The sequence below is a fragment of the Gopherus evgoodei genome, chromosome 1 (assembly GCF_007399415.2).
Source record: "Gopherus evgoodei ecotype Sinaloan lineage chromosome 1, rGopEvg1_v1.p, whole genome shotgun sequence".
In the NCBI taxonomy this organism is placed as follows: domain Eukaryota; kingdom Metazoa; phylum Chordata; order Testudines; family Testudinidae; genus Gopherus; species Gopherus evgoodei.
The window spans coordinates 122,941,304-122,964,047 of record NC_044322.1 but is presented as its reverse complement, the minus strand read 5'-3'; the positions used below and the strand labels follow the sequence as shown (position 1 = coordinate 122,964,047).

The following is a 22,744-nucleotide window of genomic DNA, read 5'->3' as shown; positions in this document are numbered from 1 at the left end:
TTAAAAGGATTGATACAAAATATGGTACAGCTGCAAGGAAGAAGCAGGATGCTCTTTTTTCTTTCCCCTTTGCACTGCTGGGGATTTTGGAGTGCTTCCCAGTGAGTAGTTCCTGTCTTTTGTAACTGGCCCTTGTTAGCAGGTTTCTGATGATTTTTTCAGGGTGCAATATAAATGTTTCTTTGAGGATTATGTCTTAATTAAGTTCTTGGATGGGAATAGTTTTGCTGCCTGCTTTGTTTTACTTGCACTACCTACTTCAGTGAAATTCATAAAAGTAACTTCAGACTTTCATTCTGCCTACAGGGTAGTTTGCTCTTGTGACGTGGATTGTTTATCAGCTAGGCCACGTTCAGAGCATCTTGGCAAACAAATCTCTAAATGTTGGATTTCAAAACCATTTACCCAACTCCTGTTTATTTCTAAAATAATCCAATTTTTAAAAAAACTTCAATTTGAGGTTGTGCATGGAAAAATATGGTAAGGATTTCAGGATCTTATGCAGGTGATGTAGCAGTGTATCTTCCACTGGGATTAGAAAGGAGCATAATAATTGGCATAAATGATTTGATCTGTGGAGTTTATGAAAAGTTAGATCTCCTAGATGCTGCTTCCTTCCTGCTGGAGGACATCTGCCCAAGAGGGGATTCAGGACTTCTCTCAAGACTTGAGAGAATATCTAACAGTTGGAATAGGAGTTTGCACAGAGGGAGAGTAGGCTTCTATATTAGATTTTTAAGTTAGTTGTTAATTGGGCTAAAGAAAATATGTTAAACTAAATAAACATTTTACCTTCTAACTTAAAAAGTAAACCTAGTACCAGTCAAAGGAAAAGCCTCAGTTTAATTGTGCAAGTAAGATTACCAATAGGTTACATTTGAGGGCTACTGAGTGTGTAGTGCATTAATGTAGTGCTTCCTAATCTGATATATCCAAATTGTGACTATGGTTGGCAGGTGTGTCCAATCTGGTAGGGGGAACAATGCAGAAATATGCAGCCTGTCAGTTACACGTAAATGTTTTGGAAAATGTGGTCCTGAACTCACTTTAAGTATCTTCAGAAACCTCTTTATTCCTAAAAGTTCTATTAATAGGGTCATAGAAATGTAGGACTAGAAGGGACCTCATTAGATCATCTATCCAGTCCCCTGCACTGAGGCAGGACTTAGTTATCTAGATTATCTAGAGTTATCGAGATCATCCCTGATAGGTGTGTGTCTAACTTGTTCTTAAAAACCTGTAATGATGAAGATTCACAACCTGCCTAGGTAATTTGTTTCAGTGCTTAACTACTCTTACAGTTAGGAAGCTTTTTGTAATGTCTAACCTAAATCTTTCTTGCTGCAATTTAAGCCCATTACGTCTTATCCTGCCCTCGGTGGTTAAGATGAACACCCTTGTCACCCTTCTCTTTGTAACACTTATGTACTTGAAGGCGGTTATGTCCACCCTCTATCTTCTCTATTCCAGACTAAAAAACTGGGTTTGTTTAATCTTTCCCTGTAGATAATATTTTCTAGACCTTTAATCATTTTTGTTGCTCTCCTCTGGACTCTCTTCAATTTGTCCACATCTTTTTCAGAAGTGTGGTGCCCAGACCTGGCCAGAGTGCTCCAGCGGAGGCCTTATCAGTGCTGAGTAGTAGACATGAGAAATAATTCTACTAAGGCTACATTTTAGTCACACGTGGTGTTTTTTTTTAGTAAAAGTTTATGAGCAGGTCATGGGCAATAAACAATAATACACAGTCCGTGACCTGTCCATGACTTGTACTGTGTAACCCTCACTAAATCTTGGGTGGGGGCACCATGGGTGCTCGTGGGTGGTTGGTGGGGCTGGCAGACTCCCTACCCAGCTCTCTGGAAGCGGCGACATATCCCTCCCTCAGCTCCTAGCTCCACACGCTGCCTCCTCCTACAGGCACCACCCCTACAGCTCCCATTGGCCATGGTTCCCGATTGTGCGGGGGCAGCACAAGGAGCTAGGAGCTGAGGGGGGAGGGACATGTTGCTCCTCCTGGAGAGCCCCCCAAGATAAGTGCTGCTCAGAGCCCTCACCCCCTCCCGCACCCAAACCCACAGCCCCTTCCTGCACCCAAACTCCTGCTGCCGCTACTTGTGGAGGGGGCGGGCATGCTGGTGGCCCAAGACTGCCCTAGCAGCAACTGGTGCAGCTGGGCCAGGGCCTGCCTGAGCTGCTCAGGTGGCCCCTGGGCCAGCCGCTGCAGAAGTCAGAGTTCCTGAAAAGTTAGGGAATACATGACTTCTGTGACAAACTCGCAGCCTTACTCATGTCTTTTTCTTACAGCACTCATGCTAGTACGTTCCAGAATGGTGGCTTTTGTATTTTTTTTTTGCAACAGTATTGTTTTCTATTTAGTTTGTGATCCACTATAACCTCAAGATGCTTTTCAGCAGTGCTCCTTTCTAGGCAGTCATTTTCCATTTTGTTTCTGTGCAATTGAGTGTTCCTTCCTAAGTAGAGTACTTTGCATCTATCCATATTGAATTGTATCCTATTGATTTCAGACCATTTCTCCAGTTTGTCAAGGTAATTTTAAATTCTAATCCTGTCCTCCAAAGCTCTTGCAATCCCTGCCAATTTGGTATCATCTGCTAACTTTAAGTGTACTCTCTTTGCCATTATCTAAATCATTTAGGAAGATATTGAATAGAACTGGATCCACGACAGCTCCCTGTACTGGCCGTCATGATTTTTTTTTGAAAAACTGTGCATTTTGCCAGAAAGATGGGGTGTGCCCCCCCCCCCCCCCCCCCGTAGCGGGAGGAATGTGCAGGGTGCAGTGGGGTGAGGGGAGCAGCATTGGGAAAATGAGGTCACCTTAGTTGTGAGAAGATCATGTGAGACCATATCAAAAGCCTTATTGAAGTTGAGATATATCACATCTACTGCTTCCCCCATCCACAAGATTTGTTTCTCTGTCAAAGGAGGATATCAAGTTGACTTGATGCAGGGGTGTGTGCAAGAATTAAAAATTTGACAGCTTTTGGAGGGACTTGTTCTGTGCCCCTGCCATAGCCATGGGGCTGGAAGAAGTGTATATCTCACTGCTGAGGGTAAGCATGGAAGCAAGGGTACACCTGCTACATGCTTGTGGCTTCTGCCCTGGTCCCTATGCTACTTTCCTGTGTGCTGCTTTGGTCCCTTCACAAGTGATTGCCGAATGGCACAGGAAAGTTTCCTGCTATGGGGGAAGGAACAAAGCAGCTCTGTCAAAGAACCTTTGGCCGAGGATTGTCGAGTACCTCCAGGAAACTTTCGTAGAGATCTCTGGAGGATTCCCATGAGATTTTGGCATGCATCAACACCCTTCTTTGTGCAGCTAATCAGTGCAACAGAACAATGTACAGTACACAGAAACACAGCCAGCCTTGTACGTTTCTATATCCTGAATCCACCTCTGCACCACACAAACTCAGGGCAGGTGCAAGGAAGTTTCGCACCCTAGGCGAAACCACCACCTTGCGCGCCCCCCCACCCCAAGCTCTGCAGCAGCTCTGCCCTGAGGTGCCCCCCCACCGTAGATCCCCCCCCTCCCCTGGGGAGCCCTCCAGCACCTCCCCATCCCAGCTCACCTCTGCTCCAGAAGTCCTGCTGTCTCGACCGTCGCCGGGCTTGTGCCACCGCCAGCAATGAGAAGAATTGCATGGGATGGAGTGGCCGCTGGGAGGGAGAGAGAGTCAGAGCCGCTGGCAGGCAGCCCAAGGGTTCCCCTGGGTCATTGCATTGCCAGCAGCCCGAACTCCTGGGCTGGGTGCCGGCGGCGTGCTGACCCAGGGGAACCCCTGGGCTGGCTGCTGGCGGCTCTGACTCCCTCTCCCTCCCAGTGCAGCGGCTGCTGAAAGGCTTTAGAAAAAAAGGGGAGGGGAGGGGTGCCGCTTTTTGGTGCCTCCAAATTTTGGCGCTCTAGGCAACCGCTTAGTTGGCCTAAATGGTAGCACCGGCCCTGCACAAACCACTTACCAGGCGTCTCCTTTCCTGGTTCTTGCTCACAGGAGAGGGACTGCTGAGACTGGCTAGACACCTTCAGAGTGGTGAAGAGTTCCTGGCTGACTGCCTCACCGGGCGACCTGACCAGGAGCTCCTCTTCATCAGTGCAGGGATGCTGTTCAAAGGCAACGGTAACTTGGATTAGAAAAGGGAAATGTAAAGCCTGAGGTTGTCTGGTTTTCTGTATATCTTAGATGTTTGCTTTCCCTTTATAGTTCATCTTTGAAAATGGGGTTAAATAAACTTTATTTTTGCCACAAGCAGGTCTCTGGTGTGCAAACTCTGAAATGTGAGTGCCCAAACACACTGATAACTGAGGGCTGGTTTCACACGTTTTGGGGTGATGAACTAGAGGTGAATGATCTGAGTGTCTTTGTACTCAAGAACTCAGGGAGGACACATTTGGGAAAACTTGGGACACATTTGGGACTAGAAGGGCTGTTTGTCACACTGCAAGGGGTGACTAGGCTGGTGAGAGTCAGGGGGCAAAACCTTGTGCTTGTGTGCTGGCTGCTGGTGTCTGAGATTGGAACCATAGTTGCACAGCATTAAGGCCACAAGGAGGAGCAGGAGGTGACATAGCCACTTACTGTCTGGGTAGTTCCCAGGACATCAGTCATTGTCACAAACAGTGACACAGAAGAGCATCCTCATCTTTCTGATAGGCTGCAACCAAAAGATTTCTGAATAGAACTTCAGTTTGTGTCTCAGCACTTGGATGTCAGGTGGATAGGCACTTTGGAAATATTTGGATATAGCAAATGTTCAGGAGAGAATGCTTGTCTCTCTGTGCTGGCTAACCTCATTTCCAAGCCAATTTATGGGAAGAATGGTCCTGGGGCTCAAGAACAGATCTGTAGTGGTTCTGTTCTCTGCAACTGACTTTCTATGACTTTGGGCAAATCACTTATCCACTTGGTTATAATTGGGTTAATACTTCTCTTACAGATATTGAGAAGTTTAATTATTGATAAAATGCTTTGAGTTTCTGAAATGGCGAAGGTAAAAAAGTTGGGCTAGTAGTTTTATTCACCACACTTTAAGAAACTGCTTAACCATGTTTGGTTTTGAGTATCATAGTAGCAAAATATTGCTGATGTTTGTTTACTGTCCATGGAGTGAACTAGAATTCCAGTATTAAATTGCTCTGGTTAAATTGAAGGAGTATATCTGGTGTTTGCATTTGTTGTATCTGTAGTTTTTAAAAACACTGTGTCAGCAGTCCTCCTTTCAGTCAGCTGCTTTGTTTATTGCCACACACTATCATATGTCTGTTACCTTAAGTGTGTTTTTTTTTAAATTTTTTATTTTTTTCAGATAATGAAGCAAGATAATAACTTAAATGCCACTAAAACAGCAGCAAAAGCTGTCTTTCTAAAAGCTATCTATGCCTATCTCATAGAACTGGAAGGAACCTTGAAAGTTCATAAAGTCCAGCCCCTGCCTTCACGAGCAGGACCAAGTACTGATTTTGCCCCAGAAACCTAAGTGGCCCCCTCAAGGATTGAACTCAAAACCCTGGGTGTAGCAGGCCAGTGCTCAAACCACTGAGCTATCCCTCCCGTACAATACCAGCTTTGAAATCAGGGCTTTGAAGCAGAGCTCAGAACTGGAGCGTGGAGCAGTGGAGCTGCAGGTTCTTGCCTGGAGCTGGAGCGGAGCCTGAGCACAGCTCCAGAGCTCTGTTTTGAAATAAATAAATAAAAACCCAAAACTGACTGTATATACTAAAGAGAGAATTATTTTTTCTGAGAGAGAAAGAATGGGCTATACAGTTCTGTGAGTAGTGGAAGTGACTTGAATAAAACTTAAATAAAACTTAACAAGGAAAGTCAAGCACAGTTGGCCTGTTTTTCAGTTTTTTAGCTGAGTTGACAAGATTTTTTTTTTTTCAGTACCAAGTTTGGACTTCATTTTCTAAAAGAGGATTAGAAACTGATATTGGGGAAACAAATGTTTTGATTGTAAGCAACACCTATAAATGTGTAGTAGAACTTAGTGTTCTGAAATACAGGCTGCTGTGTTACGAAGAAACTCACAGAATGACTGAAGATATTCTAAATTGTAGATGCCATTATGCATAAGTATAAATTTAAGGGTGTGAAATTGCACATACTTACAATCCAGAATGATCTAAAAATTTAAGTGAAATCTGCATAAAGATATTGGCAGACTAGAAGTCTTGACCTATAAACAAATAGAAGACAAGTATCAGTTTTGCAACCCATTATATGTGGGTGCCCAACGCCACTGTTTCCTCAAACTGATGTCCTACCCTACATTCTTTTTCAGAAGATTAAAGTCCTTCTTTGAAATAACTAAACTGGGTCTTTTTTAGGGCTGTCAAGTGATTAAAAAATTAATAGTGATTAATCGCATGATTAAACAATAATAGGATGCAATTTATTTAAATATTTTTGGATTTTTTACATTTTTCAAATATATTGATTTCAGCTGCAACACAGAATACATGTACAGTGCTTACTTTATATTTTTATTACAAATATTTCCACTGTTAATAAAAATTATTTTTTTTCAGTTCACCTAGTACAGGTATGTTAGTACAATGTCTTTATCATGGGAGTTGAACTTAAAAATGTACACTTATGTACCAAAAAAACCCTCTGCACTCAAAACCAAAACAGTGTAAAACTTTAGAGCCTACAAGTCCATTCAGTCCTACTTCTTGTTCTCTCACTCAGACAAACAAGTTTGTTTATATTTGCAGGAGATATGCTGCCCGCTTTTTGTTTACAATGTTGCCTGAAAGTAAGAACAGATATTTCCATGGCACTGTTTTCTAGCCAGCATTACAAGATATTTGTGTCAAATGCACTAAAGATTCATATGTCCCTTCTGGCTTCAACCACCATTCTAGAGAACACTTGTCCATGCCGATGACGGGTTCTGCTTGATAATGATCCAGAGTGGTGTGGACTGATGAATATTCATTATCCAAGTCAGATACCACAAGTGGAAAGTTGATGATTTTTTTGGTGGGTCAGGTTCTGTAGTTTTTGCATTGGAATATTGCTCTTATAACTCTTCTGAAAGCATGTCTGCACCCACCACCTCCTTCTCAGATTTTGGAAGGCACTTCAGATAATTAAACCTTGGGTTGAATGCTGTAGCTATCTTTAGAAATCTGACATTAGTACGTTCTTTGAGTTTTGTGAAATTTGCAGTGAAAGTGTTCTTAAAATGAACATCATGTGCTGGGTCATCATTTGAGGGTAAAATAGAGCAGGAGACGTGCAATTCTCGACCCAGGAATTCAGTCACAAATTTAATATACACATTTGTTTTTAATGAGCATCATCAGCATGGAAGCATGTCCTCTGGAACGGTGGCCAAAGCATGAAGTGGCATATGAATGTTTAGCATATCTGGCATGTAAATACCTTGCAATGCTGGCTACAAAAGTGCCATGCAAATTCCTGTTCTCACTTTCAGGTGACATTGTAAATAATAAGTGGACAGCATTATCTCCTGTAAAAGTAAATAAACTTGTTTGTCTTCGTGATTGGCTTAAGAAGTAGGACTGAGTGGATTTGTAGGCTCTAAAGTTTTACATTGTTTTGTATGTTTGAGTAGCAGTTATGTAACAAATCTACATTTGTAAGTTGCACTTTCATGATAGAGATTGCACTACAGTATTTGTATGAAGTGAATTGAAAAATACTATTTTGTTTATCACTTTTACAGTGCAAATATTTGTAATAAATATGAAGTGAGTACTGTACACTTTGTATTCTGTGTTGTAATTGAAATCAATACATTTGAAAATGTAGAAAAACAGCCAAAATATTTAATACATTTCAGTTAGTATTGTATTTAATAGTGTGTTTAATAGTGATTTTTTTTTTAGGTTAATTGTGTGAATTAACGGTGATTAATCGACAGCACTAATCTTTATTTAAAAAAAGACTGCAAAAATCACGACAGTTATGTCTTCTGTTAAGTTACCTGAGTGCTTCAGTGAGGGATGTCTGCCCCACCCAGCCCTACCCACCTGATGCTGCCTGTAGTGGAGGAGCCCCCAACTTCTCCAGCCTGCTGCTTCTACAGAGCAGCAGGGAGAGGCAGGCCCCATGCCAGGGAGCCCGAAGCGGAGGGTCGCTGGTCTGGAGCAGCAGCAGCTTAGGGTCCTCTCCGCCCCAGTGGCTGCCTGCCGGTGATGGGGGCAGAGAGGAGCCCTCAGCTATCTACTGGCCAAAAGGAGCAAGCAGTGGGCTGGGGGGAGAGGTCAGGGGTTGGAGGGGAGCTGGCAGGCGGGGCCAGGGGCAGAGAGAAGACCTTTCCTCTTATCCCATGGCATCTTATCTTACCGAGTTACTGTGATTGATGTATTGAGGTCAGCGGAGTGCAAATGTACATAAGAACGGCCATACTGGGTCAGACCAAATGTTCATCTAGCCCAGTGTCCTATCTTCTGACAGTGGCCACTGCCAGATGCCCCAGAGGGAGTGAACAGAACTGGTACTCATCAAGCGATCCATTCCCTGTCGCCCATTCCTAGCTTCTGGCAAACAAAGGCTAGGGACACCATCCCTGCCCATACTGGCTAATAGCTATTGATGGACTTATCCTGAAGGAATTTACCTAGTTCTTTTTTGAATCCTCTTATAATCTCAGCCTTCGCAACATCCTCTAGCAGAGTTCCACAGGTTGACTGTACATTGTGTGAGAAAATGCTTCCTTTTGTTTGTTTTTAAACCTACTGCCTATTAATTTAATTTCTTCTTGTTAAGAGGAGTAAATAACACTTCCTTATTTACTTTCTCCATCTGAGTCATGATTTTATAGACCTCAATCATATCTCCCCTTAATCCATCTCTTTTCCAAGCTGAAAAGTTCCAGTCTTATTTATCCCTCCTCATATGGAAGCTGTTCCATATCCCTAATCATTTTTGTTGCCTTTTTCTTAACCTTTTCCAATTCCAATATAGCTTTTAAAATTTAATTATATTATGGTCACTATGGTCCAGATATTCACCTCTTGGACCAGATCCTATGCTCCACTTTGGACTAAATCAAGAATTACTTCTCCTCTTTTGGATTCCAGGACTAGCTGCTCCAAGAAGCAGGCATTTAAGGTGTGAAGAAACTTTATCTCTGCATCCCGTCCTGAGGTGACATTTACCCACTTGTCATAAACATACAGCTAAGGGTTGCATAAAATCCCTCCTGTAAAGGGTTAAGAAGGTCAAATAACCTGGTTGGCACTTGACCAAAAGGACCGATGAGGGGAGATGATACTTTCAAATCTGTCGGGGAAGGTTTTTGTTTTGTATCTTTGTTTTTTTGTCTGGGTCAGCGAGGAACCATACCTGAACTAAGCATCTAGGATTACAAATTGTAAGTAATAGGAAGGAAATGCGTTAGATTATCTTTTATTTTAGCTTGTGAGTTTTCCTTATGCTAAGAGGGAGGTTTGTTCCTGGTTTGTTTTTTTTGTAACTTTAAAGTTTTGCCTAGAGGGGAATCCTCTGTGTTAATAAATCTTATTACCCTGTAAAATTACCTTCCATCCTGATTTTACAGAGGTGCTTCTTTTACTTTTTTCTTTATTATAAAGCGCTCTCTCTCTCTCTCTCTCTCTCTTTTTTTTTTAAGAATCTGCTTGGGTTTTAAAAAACTCAAGGGTCTGGTCTGTGTTCAACTTGGTTACCTATTCGGTTGGTATATTATTCTCAAGCCTCCCCAGGAAAGGGGGTGAAGAAGCTTGGGGGGGGGGGGATATTTTGGGGAAACAGGAACTCCAAGTGGTCCTTTTCCTGGATCTTTGTCTAACTCACTTGGTGGTGGCAGCATACTGTCCAAGGGCAAGGAAGAATTTGTGCCTTGTGGAAGTTTTTAACCTGAGCTGGTGGAGTATGAGATTAAGGGGTCTTTCATGCGGGTCTCCACATCTGTACCTCAGAGTAGGGAGGGAACCCTGACACCAGGCGATATGGGGATAGTTGAAATCCCTCATTGAGTTTATTTTTATAGTCTCTCTAATATTCCTGATCATTTCAGTTACTATCACCATCCTGGTCGGGTGGTCAGTAATATATCCCTACTGCTATATTCACATTTTTTTCAAGCATGGAATTACAATCCATAGAGATTCTATGGTACAGTTTGGTTCATTTTAAGATTACTTCATTTGATTATATGCTTTCTTTCACATATAGTGCCACTCCCCCATCAGCACGACCTGTTCTGTCCTTCTGATATATTTTGTACACTTTTATTACTGTGTCCCATGGATTATCCACATTCCACCAAGTTTCTGTGATGCCTGTCCATGTAGACACTGTTACCTTACAACCCTCCAGCAGCAGTCCCACAATATTCCTTCCTCCTCTTTAATTCTGTTCCATAAATTTATTAAGGTTTAATGTATTTACTTTTCACTTGCACACAATTGTTTTGAAGTCTTTTTTTTAACTCACTAAAACAGTATTGTTTGGAAAATAATTCATGTTTATTAGTTCCCAACATATACTGCAGAATGCTTGGCAGTAGTGAAAGCAACTGCTTACTTGTTGTTGAACACTAACAGAACTCAGGATCAGTCACAAAGTAATAATCATAAATCTACAGCTAGCACCATGAAATGAATAGGTGCATTGTCTGTATTATATTCATTGTAGCTTGGTATACATCTTACAATTCCTAATAAGCCCCCAAACTTCAGGGCCAGGTAGAACACAGTCCACTACAATGCTGTGTATTGTGGTTCACTGTTGAAGTGCTCTCTCAAAGCCCTCCTGTGCTGTATAGCTCCGCACTGATGTCTTCTGATAGCCCTTATATTTGGCTGTTTAAACTCATCAGACAACTGCTCTGCCTCCACCTTTCATCTCGGTGGCTCCTTTTTCCCCACAGATATGCAGGACACAACAGGCTGCTACAACCATTGGGATAGTTTCTCACTGAGATCCAGACTTGTTAGTTAAAATCATCAGTGTCCTTTTATCTACCAAAAGCACATTCAACTGTTGTTTTGCACATGCTAAGTTGGTAGTGGAATTTTTCCTTGGTGCTCGTTTTGATGAGCCAGGAGTGTAAGGAAATGCCAGTTGTGATCCTGGGGGACCAAGCCTATTCAACTTCAGTAATGGTAATTTGCTGGTCAGGAAAAAAACCATCCCTGCTTGCGGCGATCTGAAAAGTCCTGTGTTCTTAAAGATGCGGAAGTCTTGCACCTTCCTTTACCAACCCACATTCATTTTGAGGAAGCGTCCCTGATGATCTGCCAGCACTTGAATAACTACAGAAAAAAGCCCTTTCTGTTGATGGACTCAGTGGAAGTTGGCCTGGTGCCAAAACTGGGATGTATGTACTGTCTGTCGCCTCACTGTAGTTTGGGAACCCTGTGGCTGCAGAGCCATCCACTATATACTGCATGTTGCCAAGAGTCTCAGTCCTGCATAGCAGGTGATGATTGATTGATTGATTGGCCCTGCACACAGCGGCCTCCACAGTGAACTTTTCAACTCCAAAATTATTTCCTGCTGACTATGTAGCACTGCAAATTTCCACAGTGCAATTGCCACTTGCTTCTCCACTCTTAGTGCAGCTCTCATTCCGGTGTCCCTACACTGGAAAGCTGTGGTGAGCTTGGCACACAGATCCAGGAATGTGGCCTTTTTTCCATTCAAAGATTCTGCAGCCACTGCTCGTCATACCAAGCCTGTGTTACAATATGATCCCATCAGTCAGTGCTCGTTTCTCAGGCCCAGAAACGGCACGCCACCATTTGCAGCTGCTCTTTGAATGCCAACAACTTTGAGTTGGTCCTCGTTATGTCCTACAGCAATCTGCCCACCAGCACATTGTCACCTTTTCCTGTAGTTCTTCTTGCAGCCCTGCAAATACTGGAGGATAATATGTCCTGTGCTTGCAACACTCATGACGATAGTTTAGAATTGTGCAGGCTCCATGCTTCTGTCAGAGATGGTGAACAGTGACAAGCCCAGCATTGGTTGGTGGGATTTTCAACATAGGTCTGAAAATTATGGGATAGAGAAGGTTGCATGGTGGGAACTTGCCCTCCCGGTCACCCAGGATGTGACTCATTTTTGGCCACCATGCATTGCCAAAACATCCCGAAAGCCAGTGCATTGGACAGTGGTGATACCTAGGATACACCGCTGGGATATCTACCCATGGTGCACTCATGATGAGTATGTGCAGTGGCGATGCAAGGAGCCAAGTGATATGCTAGCTGTGGTGGTGTTCGGCCGTCGTAACTTGCATTGTCAAAACTTCATAGTGTAGACATGCCTTAGTTATGACTTATGCTGAAGCCAGTACTAAACTGAGTCTTGCTTAGTTAGTACAAAGCTTGAGAATTTTCTTGAATGTGTTTTGCTGTTGACAACTGTGGATTCTGCTTTTTCGTGCTTCGGTGCTCACAATTCTACTGGGCAAGGAGGAGGTCAGGTGTGGAGGAACAAAACTATCAAATGTAAGAAGTATTGCCCTCTTTTCAATATTGTAGATGTGCCTGATGATTGCTACCTTTTTCCCCCCTCCAGGTTGGGTGTTGACACAAACATCTTCAAATTAACTGTTAGGGACATTTTGACTTAAATAATCTCCAGTGCTTTTTCCAGTATAAAATTCTTAGCTATAACCTCATGTTGAAGTATTTTCTTCTTATAATTCTTCAGAATCATATTGCCTAGTTGCTAAGTTTTGTTTCATGTTCTGGTTGGTTAAAGTGTAATGCTAGAATTTATTTGAAGTCAATATTATAATGCATTTTGAAGCTTTTCCTTCAAGTAGGTTGATCCTAAAGAGCAGACCCTAGCGGGGTGGTTGAGAGCAAATTCTGTAATGCTGTTAGATGTCATCTGAAAGTTATTTGTGTGGTGTGCAAACCTTGTATTTGCTTTAAAATTTTCAAAGACTCTGCCTCTGGGACCACTAAATTATAAGTGTGTGTTGGGATATTCTTTCTTTTTTTGCACTGAGGAAAGTACTGACCATGATTTCAAGAGTTTTGTTTGAGATGGTGTGGGCAAGTCTGGGGAATGCTGTACATAACTTATTTCTAAAATTATATTTAACAGCTTGCTTTTACACGAGATGGACTCTGTGGCTTGTGGAATGAAATGGTGAAAGATGGAGAAATTGTATACACTGGAACAGAATTAGCACAAAGTGGTGAACTACCTCTAAGAAAAGGTAAGATTCCCCCCCCCGACACCTTTTTAAAAATTTCATCCTGATGATGTGACCAGCCCTCAGTTCTTAATCAACTGTAAGTAACTTTCCTTTATAGTGTTATTGCTCTTGAATAAATAGGAGGGAGCTATTTACTAGGATTTATAGGTTACTGCTTTCTCCAATCTGTTCCATTGAATTCTTTTTTGGCTTTTTAGGAATGCAGCTGTTCTCTGTTGGCCTAAGAGGAGACCTTAATTTTCAGAAATGATGACTTTTCATAATAAAAGAATTATCTTTTAAAAAAACCCTCATCTCCAGGGTGCGAGGCAGACATGATGTGTGTGGGGTTTCCCTGAGTGCAGGGTAGAGGCTGGGGGCTGGCTGCTGTTGAGACTTGCCGCCAACTTCTTTCCTCACATAGGGTCTGGGCTTGACAAAACCACCATGGAGCTTCTCCTGGGCAGGCAAGGTGCTAGGCTCCCTCACCATGCTGCAGAGTGGACGGTGCTTACAACTGCTCTCGGCAGTGTCCACAGTGCCTCTCCTCCATGCATCTCCCCTATCTCGAGCCCTCAGTGCCCAGCATCTGCCCCCTTCCCTGCACACAGCTGGCTCGTGCCCCCTCCACCAGTGCACTTTCATGCTGTAAAGGATTACATATTGCTCATGTTTGTCAATACGTGTACTTTTTGTATTTAAAATAATTCATATCTGAAATTTCTGGAATATACAGCTTTGAAAATTTTTGAAATCACTCTGTTTTTATTGCTGGAAAACACTGCCCATATCTATATCTGGTTTCACTTCCTGCACCAGCAGTTCTAGTTCCTCCATTTTGTTAAGGGACTAATGTCTGCTTCTTATTTAAAGAAGTTATCCAGACACTTGAGTTTAAACACATTGGATTAGATAAAACAATAAAAACAAGTTTATTAAATACAAAGATTTTAAGTGAATATGAGTGAAGAGGCATAAAAGTCAGAAATGGTTACCAGAAAAATAAAGAGAAAATGTTTACTAGTATCTACTTAGGAAACTATCTTAGTTGCAAAGTAAACTTTCTCACCACATGCTCTAGCAGATTACTGACCAAATTATCAGGTCAGGACTCCTCCCCTAGAATCCAATGGCTGTTTCCTTTGGTCTTCTCAGGTGCAGAGAATGATGTGAGCAGTGGGAGACAGGTGTCTTGGGGTGTTTGCTACTGCTTTTTATAGTTTGTCTTCCTCTTGAAAATATTTCCAGCTGGGAGGAAGGCAAAAAGCAGTCATTGTAAAAGGAAACTCCGTATTGTTTGCTAAAAGGTAGATTTATTTATTTATTTTGCCCCTGCCCCTTTTCTTGCCAAAGAATGGGTGCTTAGCAGGGAATGGTCCATCAGCCTTATTTACATCTGGCTGAGGCATCTGCTTGCCCTTTGTTTCTGAGGAACTAGTTTGGTCACTCCCCAGACTTATCTGGAAAGCATACTTTTAGTCATGATCTCAGTTTATGGTCATAAACCCTTTCCCACAGGAAAGCTCTATAAACCGTCATTTCTGATCTTAAATGAAAGTCTGGTTTATAGTTCAGTTGGTGCAGGGCCAACAGGCTTCTTACCTGGCTCCACGTGGCTCCCCGGAACTTGTGACATGTCCCTGCCATTCCTAGGTGGAGGAACAGCCGTGAGGGGTTTGGAGTGCGGAAGGTGGTACGGTGCGCAGGCTCTGGGAGGGAGTTTGGTGCGGGAGGGGATAGGTAGTAGGGGCATGGGAGGCTTTCTGAGATGCCAGATCTGTGCGGTGCTCACCTTTGGCATCTCCCCACAAATGGCAATCTGTCCCTGCTGCTCTTGGGGGGGCACTGCTAGGTCGCTATGTCCGCTGCCCTCACCCTGAGCGCTGGCTCTGAAGCTCCTATTGGCTAAGAACTGCAGCCAGTGGGAACTGCTGGGGTGGCACCTGGGGACAGAGACAGTTCTCAGAGCTGCCTTGCTGTGCCTCTACCTAGAAGCAGCAGGGACAGGTCGCCATTTGCGGGGAGATGCCCATGGTGAGCACCGCCCAGATCTGGCACCTCAGAATGCCTCTCATGCCCCTACTAACTATCCTGCACCAAACTCCCTCCCAGAGCTCATGCCCCGCACCCCCTCCTGAGCCCCAGTCCCTTCTTAATTAACCAGGATTTTTGATTTACGGGCATCCCTCATTCCCCAACATGCCGGATAAGAGAACTTTTACTGTATATCCATATATTTGAATAATGCTAGCCTTCTGTCTGTGTAAGCCTCTGCAGTAAGGCCTGCATAGATCAGGAAGGCGACTTCCTGGTTTTCATATGTTCTAGCCACCTTTGGTCACTTAGGCATTTTATTGTCCTGCTTGCTCTGCCCAGCTTTACTGTCTCTCAGTGCCTCTCTGGGCAACAGTAATAATATGTCTGTATATTCAACTCTCAAAATTTTATCCTTAGTAGTATTGAGAAGGTGAATTCCTATCTGCCACCTCAGCATACCTGGAGCAGCAATTCTGTCCCATGAATTCATGTTCCCTATCAGTGTGAGCCTTGTAGACTACTCAGCTATATCCTCCCGCCAGGGCCGGCTTCAGGCACCAGCTTAGCAAGCAGGTGCTCGGGGCGGCCACTCCAGAGAGGGGCCAGTTATTCAGCTGCAATTCAGTGGAGGGTCCCTCACTCCCGCTCAGAGCGAAGGACCTCCTCCTGAATTGCTGCAGATCGCAATTGCGGCTTTTTTTTTTTTTTTTTTCTTTTTTGGCTGCTTGGGGCAGCAGAACCCCCGGAGCCAGCCCTGCCTCCTGCTCCTGATTAAGGGATCCTGCCCCATGGCGAGGGGTCTGCCCTGACTGACTATTGGCTGTTGCCCATTATTACCATCTCTAGACCTCCGCCCCCTCGGAAAGCTCCCAGCTGCTCCAGTAACTGAAGACTAGCTTGTGACAGCTGTGTAATGTCACTGACTTCTGTAAGTGGGTTTACCCCAGACATCCACAGCTCCTAGAACACTAGATCTCTTTCCCGCTGTCCCTCCTCGTCCCCCCACATATCTTAGTTCTGTTATCCCACTCAGTTTGGTGTCTCCTGATCTTTAGAGGGAAGGGTATGTGACCATTCTCCCCTCCCCCTATATATCCTTTGAGAGGACAAGTAAGTTCCCTGAACCCTGCCAAGGTCCCTCCCACGGTCGCGAGTTGCAGCATTGGATGGAAAAGGACTCCCTTTCACACCCCACCCCTGCAACCTTCCACTGGTGCTGATTACAGTCATCCCTGTGAGCCATGTAGCTCTTCTGTCCTGCAACCCGTTCAAATGTCTTGGCTCTAGGTGATCCACTACACCTTTTAAGTCTTGTGGTAGCCCCACTGCCTGTTTGGCAGGCTTCCTGCTTCTGATATACTTATGTTTTCTACTATTACTTTCTTTGTGTTTAGCAAGTTACTTCTCAGATTCTTTCTTGGCTTTACTTTATATTTTACTTGCCAGAGTTTTTGCTCCTTATTTTCTGCATTAGGATTTGACTTCCAAATTTTAAAGGGATGCTTTTTTGTCTCCAGTGACCTCCATCACTCTATTTAGCCATGGTGGGATTCTTTTGGTGGTCCTACTGTCTAATTTTGGTTATACATTTAGTACAATGAATGTGTATATAATTACGTATAGACATAATGCATAACATTAGAATAACCACCACTTGTATGGGTTTACTTTGGACACTGAAACAGAGGCAGTTTTTGCCTGTTAAATTGTTTGTCATGTTGTCCATAGAATACAAAAGCAAGTAATCTATGTAGACTGATGTGAAATAAAAATAATTGGAAACAAAATATATACCAGTAAAAAGTGATCTGTAGTAGGCTTACCATCTGTTTGTTATGTTGAAAAATCCTTACCCTTCAATGCAGTTTTTAACAGTGATTTATGGATTTCTAGGTAAGAAGGGTCAGCATGTTGTCTAGTGAAATGTGAAACCTAGCACCTGTGGCAGCTTAATCAGCACTTGTTTCTTTCTCATCTCACTCTTTATGACAGTAGTGCTGTGAATCTGGGAACAGTTTGACTTTGGTTCTAGGTTACAAAGGTACTCTAAAGCAAATAAATGGATGGATCTCTTTTTTTCAAAAATAGCTTAACTGGTTCAGTTTTTTATTTCTTTAGATGACAGCACTGAATGCCAGACTGGATCAAAGAAGGAAGAACAAAATGACAAAGAAAAGAAAGATGAAGAGGAAACTCCACTACCTACTTATAGGGCCAAATCAATTGTTGAGAGTTGGGTGTGGGGTAAACAACCAGGTATTATGAATGTTTCAGTAATTCTTTTTATGGCATTAAATACTTTACACTGATGGCTAATTGAAACAATTAGGGTTAGTTAGATCAAATGCATATGTTGATTGCATTTGTCACGTTAGCTGAATACTTTTGCTGTGCTAAATGATCAGTACCAAAATAGTTAATGATGTTAACATTTAAATTTGTCATCTTTAGGTTTTGGTGTTAACTTCATTAACATGAACAAGGAGAGTTCACACCTCTCTGAGCTTTTGTTTCAGGTGTGTCCAGAGATTTGGACAGATTTTACTACATCAGTATAGTATTGTACCTTGCACTATGAAGTTAGTTTGACACGAGACAACCTATTTGTGCAAGTCTCTACATTTTAAATTTGTCTCCAACAGACGTAAGCAACCTGTTATGGTGATTGCAGTAAAATCGCTCCCTGAACGGTAGAGAGCCTACTGAGGTCAATGCAGTGGAAGTGTAGATGCTATATGATCTATGTTAATCCCAATAGTCCTCCAGGAGCTGTCCCACATGCCCCATTCCCTTTAAATGCTACTGCCCAGGGATCATGAAGACTAGAGGCTACCACCTTCTTTAATCTCCTCCACACATTTTGAAATGCCTTTTCCTGATTGCCCACCTCACAGCTCTCCCTTGCGGTGTGTAACTGACCATGCTAGTTGGACGCACTAGATGCGTTCCCCTGCCTGGAATAAACACGGGGTGTTAGATCTCTTTGGCCTGTGGGGAGAAGATGCTGTGCAGGCACAGCTACTGATGAGCTGTAGAAACGTGGATATTTATGAGCAGATTGCATAGAGGATGCTGGCAAAGGGGTGTGAGAAGTTTCAGCAGCAGTACTTTATGAAAGCGAAGGAACTGTGACAGGAAGACCAATGTTTAACCTCGTGCTGAGCTGTAGACCTGCTGCTTTTACAATGAACTGCATGCCATTCTTGGTGGAGACTCTACCAGCGCCCCATGGACTGCTCTGGATATTTCAAAAGAGCCCAAGATGTAGACCCCTGCCATGAACAGCGGGGAGGACGGGGAAGAAAAGGAGGTGAGAAGACTCATCAGTATGTCCAGTGATGTCACAAGCCATGACCTCTTTGAAACTTCACCACCATGTAGCTAAACCCATCAGCCCAGCAGTGATGATGCTTATGAAGAGAAGAGATCTTGGGTAAGTGTGTGTATGCAATTTCCATTACAATCTTTAAATTTAAAGATGGCACCGGGCACATGGCCACTTGTGTCATGGCACATGCTTTGATTTTTTCATTGCTTTACTCAATGGGAAGAGGTAGCAGTACAACAAACAGAGGTGGATGTGGTATGTGCTGTTCATTCCCCTGTTGGGTTATGCAGGGGGCAACAGGGAGCAGATTGTTTTTGTGCATAAGGATGCCCCTTGTAGCATCCTGAGAGAGCTCAATGAAACTTTCATGGAGATATCCTTCAGTCCTTTCCCAAAGGTTTCAAGGCCAATTTGCTTGCTTTCTCTGTGGTAGGATCCTTTCCTAGGCCACCCTGTGTTGTTTGATTGGCCCCATTGCAGTAAACAGGCTAGCCGCAGCTGAACCCTTTGCCGTTGTTAAGCATAGGAATGAGATTTGCTAAAATCACCATCAGCTGGAACATTTGTGCCAATATTCAGTGCTGTTTCCGTATATCTAGGGCCCTACCAAATTCACGGCCATGAAAAACACGTCACGGACCTTGAAATCTGGTCTTTTGGGTGCTTTTACCCTATCCTATACTGATTTCACAGGGGAGACCAGTGTTTCTCAAATTAGGGGTCCTGACCGAAAAGGGAATTGCAAGGGGTTACAGAGTTATTTTAGGAGAGTTGTGGTATTGCCACCCTTCTGTGCTGCCTTCAGAGCTGGGCAGCTGGAGAGTGGCAGCTGTTGGCCGGCGCCCAGCTCTGAAGGCAGCGCCCCCTCCAGCAGCAGTGCAGAAGTAAGGGTGCAATACAATACCATGCCACCTTTACTTCTGCGCTGCAGTCTTCAGAGCTGGGCAGTTGGAGAGTGACGGCTGCTGACTGAGAGCCTGCTTCTGCACTGCCGCTGTTGGCGGCTCTGCCTTCAGAGCTGGGATCCTGGCTAGCAGCCCCCACTCTCCAGATGCCCAGCTCTGAAGGCAGTGCTGCTGCCAGCAGCAGCTCAGAAGTAAGGGAAAGACCCCTTTCCCCCACAACTGCTTTTTGGGTCAGGAACCCTACAATTGTAGCACCATGACATTTCAGATTTAAATAGATGAAATCATGGAATTTATTATTTTAAAAATTCTATGATCGTGAAATTGGCCAAAGTGGACCATGAATTTGGTAGGGTCCTACCTATACCCATATAATAGAGACCAAAATTTTGTTTCGTTTCAACCAGAATTTCTTGTTTCTGGTGGCCTGTACTCAATGTAGCTAGAACTGGAGAGCAGTGCTGTGCAGAGGCGCTTCAAAGCTGACGTCTCAATAAGTATGTCTTACTAAATGTTGTTACGGGAAAAAAGGGAGGGAGTTTTGAAGCTGATCTTTCCCTTGCTGTTGTGAGTGTAAGTCCAAAGAGATCTCTCTTTTTTTTTTCCTTTTTTTTTTTTTTTAATTATCTGCAGCAACTGCTTTTTCAGCCTTGTGGGATTCCCCCTGATGAGGAGACAGAGGCGACTAAGGAGGACCTGTTTAGTGAAATCCTGCAAGCCAGTGCTGCATCTGACTGAGCAAAAGACCTTGAGAGCCCTCATGGCAGACAACAGGGAAAAGGACAGAGCAGACGGAAGAGAGGCCCAAGAAAAGGAGAGGAAGATGTACCAGGACATTATGGATCTTCTCAATCGGCAAACACAAATGCTGTAGGTCTGAGTTGACCTACAGGTCCAAATACCCAGACTGCTCACCCTTTGCAGTCTTTAGAGAACTCTGTGGTAGCAGCTCTTTACTCCCCCCTGCGTCTGCACTCCTCCATCTCTAAGCCTGGGGAAAATGACACCTTCACATACACTGATGTGTGAGAACCATGGTTGGTGTATGTTAAGCTACAACAGATTATTTGCACTGAAATGGATTAGAAGTGTTTGCTCCCTTTCCAATTTCATTCCCCCATTAATGTATGTTTACAGTTTATATTGCATTGCTGCTTGTTTTGCATGTTGTTTTTCCCTAGTTTTTGCCATTCAATAAATTTTCGTTTTTTGAAAATAAAATGATCTTTATTTCACACCATTTATTGTTGAAGGCACAAAGGTATTCAGAGCACTCAGTACTTATGAATTCTCTGGTGCTCTATATTTATAGTTCAAGAAAACACCCAGTCATATTTATAAATGTAAAGCAAGCACCACATAATTCAAAGCTTTAGTAATAAACATCTAAAATGTTTATAAATGTACAGCAAGCACTATGCAATTTCTAGTACAACCCAAAACTTCAGGCCCGGAGAATAATCCAGCACAGAACCCTATTACAGCTGACTATTAAAGTTTTCTTTCAAAACCACCCTCAACTGCTCAGCTCCATTGTTGAACTCATGTTTGGTTTTCAGGTTAGCAGAGAATTGCTCCACCTCCGCCCCCATGATATACAAACTTTTGGCATCTATACACTGATGTAACTTGTGTTGACCAAAGTTTGTAGACCATGGTCTTTGTAATCTAAAATGGGAGTAGGATCCTAAAGCAAGGAGAAAAAGGTAAGGGGTGTATGTTTAAAATTTTCTTGGTGCGGTAGTGGACTAAAGAATGAGATCTTTCTAATCCATGCTTTAGTCCTCATTATAGCAGAATGAGAACTCTGCTGTAGTTAATGTTAATATGTTAAGGCTTGTCTTCAAAGTGGAGCTTTGCTAGAATAGCTGTTGTGCTTTAAAATCGTACTCTAATGCAATTCAACTTTCAAGTGTAGACAAGTCTTTAGACTATACCTACTCCTTGTTATGCACATTATTATTGAGCTGTAGTTATTGGTGGCTCTAAAGTGAATTAAAACATACTTTTATCTAATGTACACACAGCTAAAATAACAGCTACCTTTCAGGAGTTCTACCAATTTTTGTGGCTTTACAATTGCTTTTTCTTTTTAAAAAAATTACTTTGCTCTCTTGTTACTATGTGGAAGACTCTACGGAAATGGGAGAAACTGACTACGTTTTCAAATAGCTAGCCTTTGACCACACAAGTTGTCAAGTGCACAGGCACCCAAACTGAAAAATAAAACTTTTTTCCCTCTGCTATATTTTATAGTGGTTAGGGCACTAGCTTAGGACTTTGGAATTTAGTTCCTTGCTCTGCCACAAACTTCCTGATGACCTTGGACAAGGCATGCAGTGCCTCGTTCCTCATCTGTAAAATGGGGATATAGCACTTTAGTAGATTTCAAAGCACTTTGAAATCTAGTAATGAAAAATCTTATTTAAGAAATAAGTGGTATTTTGTGCAACAGTAGCCAAAATTTCAGAGTGTAAGACTTGGTTTTTTTTTGTTTTTTTTTCCTCAGCTGCTAATATGCAGTGGGAAATTTGGAGTTCGGAGCCTGTTTCAAGCATGAGATATTTAACAATTGTTATGAAAGAGGGTTTAAAGTCAGTCTCTTCACCTCTCACAAAATCAATCAAGTTTACTGTGTTGTCAGTGAGCCTTTGCCAATAGTTACACTCAATTTTACAATGCAATTTATAATTTTACATTATAAAACCATTTGTAAGCATATTACAACGGGTGTAATAATATAGCCCCCTTCCCCTGTCCTGCCAAAGATGTGCACAGGTACACACCCATGAACCCGTGCAAAGCCAGTCCAGTGCTGATGCAGGGGACCGCCTGTATGTGTAACTTCACAGGACTGAGACCATATTTACTAGAGTATAGGTAGAAAATGCCTTTCTATGAATGTCTTAGGGGAGTAGTTGCTCTTGGCTTCGATCTTACTGGCGCAGGCCTGAGTAGGGGAGAAACAGTTTGTGCCTGTTTGTAATTTACATTAAAGCCCTTTACTCTGCCAGAACAGCAGGTAAATTAGAATGAGCCCTTTTGTCAGGTTTTTGGGGCAGCAATGATAGATACATATTCGTTCAGAACAATGAGGACCTTCTGATTAGGGCTTTTGGTTGTTACCATAGTATAAATCTTAGACATTTGAGGTAATAACATGCAGATTTGACTACTCAGTGGCTTCTTACTCCTCTTTCCATTTTACATTCAGTCCTTACTAATCTAAGTTTGAGAGAAGAGCATTTCAAGCTGCCTTTTGCCTTGCTTTCCCCTTGGAAAAATCCTAATTTTATTACTT

The 22,744-nt window shown here is 42.9% G+C and overlaps 1 protein-coding gene across 1 annotated transcript in view; it reads left to right on the top strand.

Annotated features, from left to right (window-relative positions):
- Positions 1 to 22,744, top strand: part of HERC2 (HECT and RLD domain containing E3 ubiquitin protein ligase 2) — a 199,988-nt gene that overhangs the window by 14,710 nt on the left and 162,534 nt on the right. Inside the window, 2 exon segments of the mRNA XM_030571144.1 lie at positions 13,080 to 13,194; positions 17,329 to 17,466. Of these exon segments, the coding sequence (XP_030427004.1) occupies positions 13,080 to 13,194; positions 17,329 to 17,466 (253 nt within the window).